General features: G+C 43.4%; 1 protein-coding gene across 1 annotated transcript; it reads left to right on the top strand.

Annotated features, from left to right (window-relative positions):
* The first annotated feature begins 775 nt into the window (after positions 1–775).
* On the top strand, positions 776–1,906 carry htr1b (5-hydroxytryptamine (serotonin) receptor 1B). Its single transcript, XM_020527129.2, has one exon. The coding sequence runs from the start codon at positions 776–778 to the stop codon at positions 1,904–1,906; it is 1,131 nt and encodes a 376-aa protein (XP_020382718.2).
* Positions 1,907–10,622: the final 8,716 nt, after the last annotated feature.

Raw genomic sequence — 10,622 nt, 5'->3', positions numbered from 1 at the left:
TGGGAAGGAAAGCTGAAGGAATGCCAAGCAGCACTATGACCCAGAGGAGGCGCTTTGTCCTGCGTTAGGACTCGAAGCTGAAGGACTGGTTCAGTTTGGTCAGACTCCGTCTCCGTGTGGGAGGGATGTTATAAAACAATGCGAACATGCGGACTGGACACATTTCTGTCCAAGCTGAGCTCCCTCCTGGTGCTTTTCAAGCCCGAAGAGAGCAGCGTGACTGCACGTGAGCCGAGGCAGTGGGAACCGCACCGAGAAACCATAGAAAACATCTCCAAAAGCCAAGCAAATCAAGAAACCTGAACTTGATGGAGCCTGGGCTTCGTCAGTATCTAACATAAACATTCCAGATGAAGTATTTTTATCCGGAGGTGGCAAAACAATCATTATCTCGGTTAAATAAAAAAAAGCCCAGGGTGAAGAGTTGGCAGGTAAAAAGTCAATGGCAGCAATTGTCCTGAAGTAAGATGTGAATGAAGGAACCAGCAATGATGAATTTGAACATGAAGAAGTTTAAATCCTAAATCAGATTCCTGGGCTGTCCTGCAGCCGTAACGACTCTTTGGGAAAGACGAGGTGCTGCACATCTTAGCGATTGCGAACACACTTCGTGCAGTGAGTCTGAAGCGCCCTGACTTGGTTTCCTGCCTCGAAGGGGCAGCCAGCAATCGTACCTGAGCGGGCCGACTGCTCGGATCTGGACGAGTAATGCACGTGTGGCCCGAGCGGCGCCCGTTACTGTTTGGGTTCGGTGGTGTGCCTTCCAGGAAAGATGATGAACCAGTCCGCCGAATGCCTGGCGCCAAATAGCGTGGAGCTGCAAGCCAACTCGAAGCATGTAAACTGCAGCACCAAAGTGAACCCTCCTGGCGGGGCTGGCATCACAGCTTGGGGGATCTCTGCCTCGGTTTTCCTGTGCCTCATCACCCTGGCGACGGTGCTGTCCAATGGGTTTGTCATCGCCACAATCTACCAAGCCAGGAAGCTGCACACTCCTGCCAACATTCTGATCGCCTCGCTGGCTATCACTGACCTCCTGGTCTCCATTCTGGTCATGCCCCTCAGTATTGTCTACACTGTCAGTGGGACCTGGAGCCTGGGGCAGGTTGTATGTGACATCTGGCTATCCTCAGATATTACCTGTTGCACCGCCTCTATCCTCCATTTATGTGTGATCGCTTTGGACCGATACTGGGCTATCACGGACGCGGTTGAGTACTCGATGAAGAGAACCCCGGAAAGAGCCGCTGGGATGATAGTCACTGTCTGGGTCATCTCCATTTGCATCTCCATCCCCCCTCTGTTCTGGAGGCAAGCCAAAGCGGGAGAGCTCATGCACTGCACTGTCAACACTGACCAGATCTTCTACACCATCTACTCAACTTTCGGAGCCTTTTACATCCCCACGCTACTGTTGATTGCCCTGTACGGGCGAATCTACGTGGAGGCCAGGTCCCGGATCCTAAAACAGACACCAAAGCAGACCGGCAAACGCCTGACCAAGGCTCAGCTGGTCACCCACTCCTCGGGATCTTCTTCCCTTTCCTCCGTCAACTCCCGGGTGAACGAGTTTCCCACCGAGACCGGTTCCCCGGTTAACCTCAACCACGTCAAAGTCAAGGTTTCCGACGTGTTGTTGGAAAAGAAGCGGATCTCGGCTGCCAGGGAGAGGAAGGCAACCAAAACCTTAGGGATAATCCTTGGGGCCTTCATTGTGTGCTGGCTGCCCTTCTTTATCATCACCCTGGTTTTACCCATCTGCAAGGAGGCGTGCTGGTTCCACCATGCCATCTTCGACTTCTTTAACTGGCTGGGCTATCTCAATTCCCTCATCAATCCCATTATATACACCATGTCCAATGAGGATTTCAAGCAGGCTTTCCACAAACTCACTCGCTGCCGGTGACTGTGCATTCTGAGATACTTGTACAAGTCAGGCCAGCCCAACGCCACCATCCCCCAGTCTCCCCTCACTCTTGTGTTTCCGACCGCTACCCAAAAGGATGTGTACCAGCTCTTCGCTCATATGTCGGCAGCTTCATCGGGCATCTGGAGCGTTTGACTTGGCATTTTATTCAGCGAAAAAAGGCGAAGACGCCGCGTGTAACTTGGCGTTGATCTCAGAATAAATTGGACGAGTGCATCGCAGTTTTTCTTGACCTCAATCAGATTGACGCGATCAGAAGTTAAAGACAGAAACCCTTCCCCGTCGCACTCAGCATTGAAATCGTTTACAAGGTGGTTATTTTCGAGAGGCCCTTGATGCTCATTCATTTCGGTGAGACGGATAGCTGGGACAATCTAGACCTGAAGCATGTGGTATATTGGACTAAGCTGAAGGCAAGTTTCTGAGTCTGTTTATGGATCGACATCACCAGTGCCCCGCGCCCCCAAAACTGCTGCATCTGGATTGGCTTTGGCCGAGTTAGACGTTGCGCCTCTTCAAAGCTTAGCCGTCTTTTTATAACTGAAGTTTTGGTTGTTTGAACATATAGAATTGAAGGCTAACAAAAGATGTTGCAGCTTAGAAACACTATTAAATTATTATTTTTCCCGTTTATATTGCTTTGATCGCACATGCCAATTGAACAGGTTTTTCAGTATTCTGCTGTTAAAATGCACATCATTGAATGCCAGTGTGTGACGAATTCCCGATCCTAAACAAGCTTTATAAAGCCGCCTGTAATCTCAATGTGTTGTTGCTACTTGGTTACTTGTAGTTTCAAGTGGAAAAACGAAACTGAATTCAACCACAGTATTTTTCCCCCATCAGCACTGTTTTTTGATGTGTTATCTTCCGTATTTAGATGAATGATGTTATTTGCAGGTTAAACTGACGGTCCAAATAAAGCATTTTTTAAAAAAAGACAAATGATGCCGATTAACGCTGCGTTTTTGATAACACTTGTTTTTAATTCTGATGAGCCAGTGTTCGTTAGCAAAGTTAAAAAGAGGAAGACAGCTCCTTAAAAGTTTTCAAAATTGTGAGCAGAATCCTAGACAATCTCTTTACCAAGTTACAGATTTCATTTTCTCTCCAATAAGCTGAACAAATTCAATTTTTTTACATCTAGTGGCAAACCAATGTTTGAAATAAAATATACCAGAACAGGTGAAACCATCATGTTAGAGGAAGGGACATTGAGTGGAGTTATTTGCTTGAAGGATTACAGCACAAATCAATGAAAAATACATATTTTTAAAGGGTGATACATTATTATAAGTTTTATAATAAATTTATTGTTTTGTAACTATGGTAAAGTTAAAAAAGGGTTATGTGCAATATCCAGAAAATATGAATTCATTCTAAAATCGTCAGTCAAAAATTATCCTTGTACACATTACTTTACAAACACAAGACTGTAAAGTTCTGCATGTACACAAGGAACAGCAGCTACTTAATAAATACTGAGAAAACAAGCTTTAATTGGATTTGTTACTGATCCCAATTCATGAACTAAAAGGACCAGTTTAGTGGTGACAAAACAACCAATTATAACATTGTAGACCAGACATTGAAATTTTTGTTATTGTCTCATATGGCCAAACACTTTCAGTTTAAACTAGAATTACATGGGGATAAATTGAATAGCTTCAGCAAACAGATGTAGAGATCGCAATATGTCATTAGTCTGCATCCTTTCAATATAATGCAGCAGTATAATAATTTCATCCTGCCTGCTCATGATTGCTGCATGCAGCCATCAGAGACTGCACCTTTCATTGGATGAATACATCAGCTGGAGTCCCAATATTGCTTTCTAGTACTTCTTAAATTTAGCCTTCTCTGCTTAAAGCAGGTCTGCACCATTTAAACAGAAAGCACATAGTTGCCGCTGGAGGTGCTGACATCATTTACAACTGTTGCTCTGTAACAAAAAGTGGCTGTCCATGAGAGAACATGCACACCAAGGCTTCTTGATGCAATGCTATGAGTCTTGATAGAATGGATGAAAAGGAGGAACTATGTTCTCCATCTGCACAGGGAGTAGCAGGCCATCCTGATACACAGTGAGAAACAATGGGAGCAGAGACCCTTGGAAGTCATTGTCAGGGCTTTGGCCTCCAAAACTTGGAAGCAGTGCTGATCTTACAGAAATGGCTAAGGTCAATGAATGCACCTTCAAATACCATATCCAATCAATTGCACAGTTAGCTCCAGTCTTTGTTTAACACATGTACGTTACTGACCGACCAAGAGTCTACATCAATCCAGAGTCACAGCTGACTTTTACATTCCTCCTTTCACGTTTGTCACACACCTTGTATTTTTGCAAGGTCCTAAGCACACAATTCTAAGCTTGCCATCTAGTCAACTATAGCAGCCACATTACCTAAACAGGTTGAACAATACAGATTAAAACATTACCCTCTCCTTTGCTGGAAAAGATGGTACACAACTAAAAGCAGCAGTAACTACTTGCAGGGTAAATGAGCACCTTTGTATTCTGACTACTTATGCAATATATGATGCTGGCCATTTTGGAATAGCTATTGTTCAGTTCATGGCCAGTGTCTGTGCAGAATCCATTGAAAATGTTTTCTTTTCAGAAAATTCTCCTCACATTCTCACAACTACAGATGATGTAAGAATGCACTTTTTTTAACTTTCAACTCCCCTCCTTAGCATAGTCATACCATTGTGGCTTTTTCCTTGCAGATACTCAAGAAATGCAACCAAGCCAAACAGGAACAACAAGAAGATAGTGACGATCTGGACATATTTTCATTTGATTTCACACTTACAGTCACCAGCACAGGTACTGTCACTGTGAGTAATTTAGAGGATAGTGTAGAGATGGCATATGGACCTGGTGACACAATGGACATGGGAGTTCTGTAGGTAAGGGTGAGGATGCAAAGAGAGGGTAAGGTTTAGCTCACAGGAGGTAAAGGGCATACCATAGGGCAGCATCGTGGTTCAGTGGTTAGCACTTTTGCCTCACAGTGCCAGGGACCCAGGTTCAATTCCAGCCTGAGGTGACTGTCTGTGTGGGGTTTGCACATCTTCCCTGTGTCTGCGTGGGTTTTCCCTGGGTGCTCTGGTTTTCTCTCACAGTCCAAAGATCTGCAGGTTAGGTGGATTGGCCACATAAAATTATGCATAGTGTCCAGGGATGTGCAGGCTAGGTGGATTATCCATGAGAAATGCAGTGTTACAGGGATAGGGTAGGGGGGTGGGTTTGGGTGGGATGCTCTTCAGAGGGTTGGTGTAGACTTGATGGGCTGAATGGTCCACTTCCACATTGCAAGGATTCTATATCAATGATAAATTTGGTATAGAATGTTTATTTTTTGGAAACTTTTATTTTTCCACGTGGTTAAGACATGATGGTCAAAGTGGTCAATTAAGGCACAAAGAAATATTGGTGAATGTGTAATTTAATTCAGGTTATTTGTATCACATTGAATTAGTTCTTTTCAAGCAGTAAAGGCCTATGTCATTTTTTTTATTATTCACGTCTTCCATGCCCTGTTCTCCTTCCTCAGTTCCTCATATTCCTACTCCTCAGTGTCTTGGCTGCTAAGTGATGGCAAGGGATGTCTCCTCATCCTGCCTTCAATCGCTGGGAAGTTTGAGACCTGCTCAGCAATGTGATAATGACTAAACAATTGGTTTTATTGATTTTGGTTGTAGTTAAGTATAAATATTGGACTGGAGTGTGGAAATATCTTTGCTAGTCTTCTTTGAGTCTGAACATGGAATGTTTTATGCCCACTGAGGGGCAGACAAGACCTCAACTTAACAGTATTTGTGAAAGATGGTGCAATCATCTCCTAAAATATCATCTGCTTCATCACAATTCACATGCAGTGTGAGTGGCATGGTGGCTCGGTGGTTAGTATTGTTGTCTCATAGCACCAAGGTCCTGGGTTTAATTCCAGCCTTGGGCAACTGTATGTGTGGAGTTTGCACGGTTTCCTCTGGGTGATCTGGTTTCCTCACACTGTCTAAAGATTTGTGGGTTAGGGAATTAGCCATGTGAAATTGCCCAATGATCTACAGGCTCTGTGGATTAACTATGGGAAATGCAGGGATAGGGTAGGGGGGTGGGTCTGGGTGGGATGCTCTTCAGGGGGTGAAATGAGCCAAGTGGCCAGCTTCCACACTGTAGGGATTCTAAGACTCTCATTGGATACAATAATTTGTGCATTGGAATCATGAACTGTGTGATGAGGAGATATTCTTTAATAGCTACCTTTCGGTTTGGTATGATGCTGAAATACAGTTGGCACAACACTGCTGTAGAATGAAGGGACAATGATCACTGCCAGTGAACTAGATATTAATCTGCATGTTGCACTGTGGTCATACACTTGCTGGGTGTGTAGGAATGTATCCATTTCAGAATTGGTACATGGAAAAGTTGACAACCAATGCTCTCAAACAATGTGCATGCAGCTATGACCATCCTGCACCATGGGCGGCCCGTCATTAAAGCAGATACTCATATTTGCTCTGCCTACTGCCTCTAGGAAAAAAGAATATTTGGTTCTCTTTGAACAGAGCGTATTAGTGACCTCCTTATGCAACAGCATGCTGCAATCTAGAAGCTATCACTCATATTCCCGGATCAAATCTGGGAGGAGCAAGAACATAGCTGTTCATCAACATTACAAATCACTAACAATAGAGTCCTTGCTGATATCTGAAATCAGAGTGATGGTGCAAGCTAGTGCCAGAACTTACTGATGACCTCTATACTGAAGAGCAGCCATCTCACACATTGTTCATAGAATCATAGAATCCCTACAGTGTGGAAACAAGCCCTTCGGTCCAACAAGTCCACACCGACCCTTGGAGCATCCCACCCAGACCCATCCCCACATCCCTCAACACTATGGGCAATTTTCCATGGCCAATCCACCTAGCCTGCACATTTTTGGACTGTGGGACAAAACCAGAGCACCCGGAAGAAACCCACGCTGACATGGGGAGAATGTACAAACTCCACACAGACAGTCACCCAAGGGTGGAATCGAACCCGGGTCCCTGGTGCTATGAGGCAGCAGTGCTAACCACTGAGCCACTGTGTTCTTCCCTTAGTTTCAATTGGGAGACCATAAGATCATAAGGCCATAAGATCTAGGATCAGAATTTGGCCATTTGGCCCATCAAGTCTCTCCACCATTCAATCATGGCTGATATGTTTCTCAACCCCTTTCTTCTGCCTTCTCCCCATAACCCTTGATCCCTTGACTATTCAAGATCCTATCTACCTCTGTCTTAAATACATACAGTGACTTGGCCTCCACAGCCCGCTGCAGCAGTGTGTTCCATAGATGTATCTCTCTCTGGCTGAAGAAACTCCTGCCAATCTCAGTTCTATAGGGACCTCCCTTCACTCTGAGGCTATGCCCTAATCCCTTATATTAGTGGAAACGTCTTCTCCATTCTCCATGTCCACTGTAGGCAGGCCTCTCAGCATTCTATAAATTTCAATCAGATCCCCCTTTATCCATCTAAACTCCATTGAGAACAGACCCAGAGTTTTCAACCATTCCTCATATCACAAGCCCTTCATCCCTGCGATCATTCTTATAAACCTCCTCTGGACCCCTCGAACATCAGCACATCCTTCCTTCAATAATGAGGGCCAAAACTGCTCACAATATTCCAATTGCAGTCTGACCAGAGCCTTATATAGCTTCAGCAGTACATCTCAGCTCTTGTATTCTAGCCCTCTTGAAACGAATGCTAACATTGCATTTGCCTTCCTAACAGCAATTGAACCTGCATGTTAACCTTAAGAGAATCATGAACTAAGACTCCTGAGACCCTTTATGCTTCAGATTTCCGAAGCCTTTCCCATTCAGAAAATAGCCTATGCTTCTATTCTTTCCATCAAAATGCATAACCTCACACTTTCCCACATTGTATTACATATTATTTGCCCACTCTCTTACTCTGTTCAAGTCCTTTTGCAGCCTCCCTGCTTCCTCAACACTGCCTATCTGTCCAATTATCTTTGTGCCATTTGCAAACTTAGCAACAATGACCTAAGTTCCTTCATCTAGATCATTTATGTATAATGTGAATAGTTGTGGTCTAAATATGGACCCCTGCAGAACTCCACTAGTCACTGGCTGCCATCCTGTAAAAGATCTCTTTATCCCTACTCTCTGCCTTCTGCCAATCAGCCAATCTTCTACTTATGCCAGTACCTTGCCCCTAACAAGGGCTCTTTTCTTATTTAGGAATCTCCTTGTTTCCTGAACACCTTGGGTGAATGTGCCCTCCAGCTGTGAGCCCTTCTCCAATGCCTCAGGCCCCCTGGTCCGTCTCCTCTAAGTGTCCTGACAACTTGGAGTCCTCATGTCCTGCTTTAAGCACTTCCCTCATTCTCCAAATCATGATCTATTCTAAGAGGAGGGCCTGTTAGTATGCCCATGTCTGAGAGGAATTAGTTTGTGCAGATGCTTATAGGTTTTTGAAACACAGAACAACTATGCACAAATGCATGCAGAATAGCAACAACCAGAAGGAATCAGCCATAAACTAACCTGTAAGCAATTGATGATCCATTTAACTTGCTCAAAAGCAGAACATGGTGAAGGCTGTTCCCTCCTCCCGTTCATCTGTGTGAGTTTACAGCAGGGTGTCACCTAGACTGTTAAGGTGAAAAAAATGCTGTTTGATATTGTGAACTATCTGGTCTGCAATTTTTATGCCCTTCCTACACCTGTATCAAGAAAATATCCCACATGTTTCATGTCATAGATGCCATTTTGGAACTCCAAAGGCATTCATGGCATCTGAAAAAGGGATACCATTGAGCCTCAATTTCATGTCCTCAATCTTTGCACAGCATTAAACATTAGGAAGGGAAAACAATTAGTGACAGAAACATTGTGGGAGTCCCTAGATCATAATTAAATGCTCTGGGGGATATTCAAAGTGATGGGTATCAGATCAAAAGGTAATGATCAAGCCCAGTTGCATTATACTGTTTTTACTGACACTGAAGTTGATTTGTTTTCACTTGCATGTCAGAGGTGAGGGTGACCTGATAGAAGTTTACAAAATTATGAGAGGCATAGAGAGATAGTTGGAGTTTTATTCCCAGGGTAGAAATGGCATTTACTGGGGGATATTGGTTTAAAGTAAAAGGGGAAAGTTTAAAGGAGATGTGAGATGCAAGTTTTTTACACAGTGGGTGATAACTGCCTGGAGTGTGCTGCTGGTGGAGACAATAGAAGCAGATACAATAGCAATGTTGAAGAGACATCTTGACAGATACATGAATAGGCAGGGAACCACAGACAGGCAAATTGTTTTTAATTTTGAAAGGCGACATATGTTGGCTCAAGTTAGGTGGGTTGAATGGCCTGTTCCTGTTCTGTGCTATGTTCTTTGATCGAGGCACATGTGCAGTCTTCTGTCATGAGGATAAACTAGTTGAGATCACAATTTGCTTTTGAAGCATCACGTGAGATAACCAGCAACGAAGAGTGTGATGTTACTAATAAAGAGGGAACATCTTGTGTCAAGTGATTACAATGTTGACACATCGAAAATAAAAATAATGTGAGGGACGTCCATAAAGGAGCATGATTTATGATAAGATAACTGCATTGATAAAAATCCCATGGGCACATTAAAGTCAGCAGATATACAACAAAGTAAGGATTTGAATTTGAAAAATGAGGATATGCTAATGGAATCATTTTTAAAATACAAGAACAATTAATTTCTTGAATAATTAATTGTTGAAATAAAAGAGTAAAACCAACGTGAGAAAGACGTTATAGAAAAGGGTAGTTTTGGGATATTCAGAAACTCAAGTAATGAACCCTGCACAGGTATCTACAAAGGTAAGCTGAAGTTTTCAAAAAATGCTAAAAACTGCAAAGAACAGGTATGAAGAAAATAAAGCAGAAAACGGCAAGGCAGCAAAGCCTGATAATGCTTTTTGTTGGAGACTAACAAAGAGTAACAAAAGAAATTGCACTATTAAAAATCTGGATTGGAGGATCATTGTGGAAGCAAAGAGTTTGCTTCAGCCGGAATTGTTAAAATGCTGGACTTTTACATCAGAAATAGTATTACGATGAGAGAAAGAGAGTTTATACTTAAAATTTTCACGGCTCATGCAGGCTTGCTACTTTCCTAATTATAAAAGACTGGATATTAACTACAGGAGGTGGGTAAAAGGTCTGTTGAACAGTCCTTTCTCTAGTATTTTAAACAATTGAGTATGTGCATTACCTAAATAAAAACCAAAAGAACTGCAGATGCTGTAAATCAGGAACAAAAACAAAGTTGCTGGAAAAGCTCAGCAGGTCTGGCAGCATCTGTGAAGTTAACGAACAGAGTTAACGTTTCGGGTCCGGTGACCCTTCCTCAGAACTGATGGTGGCTGGGAAAATGTCAGTCTTTTTGCAGAAAATAGGGAGGTGGGTGGGGTAAGGAGTAAATGATAGGATAGAGCCCTAACAGAGATCGACAGTTGGACCAAATACCTGGTCAAACACCAAGAGTGACAGTGAAATTAAAGTCGGTGGGCAAGAAGAGAAATTGGAACGGAAATCCCGTCGGAGAGAGGAGCGGGAATTCTTCAAGGTGGGCATGCCTGGAAGAGATGTGGCAGATGCTGCATTACCTCATCCTGTTCTTTAAC

Source organism: Rhincodon typus, chromosome 9 (genome assembly GCF_021869965.1).
Source record: "Rhincodon typus isolate 14 chromosome 9, sRhiTyp1.1, whole genome shotgun sequence".
NCBI classification, from domain to species: domain Eukaryota; kingdom Metazoa; phylum Chordata; class Chondrichthyes; order Orectolobiformes; family Rhincodontidae; genus Rhincodon; species Rhincodon typus.
The sequence above is the reverse complement of the archived record's forward strand: the minus strand, read 5'-3'. Positions and strand labels throughout refer to the sequence as shown.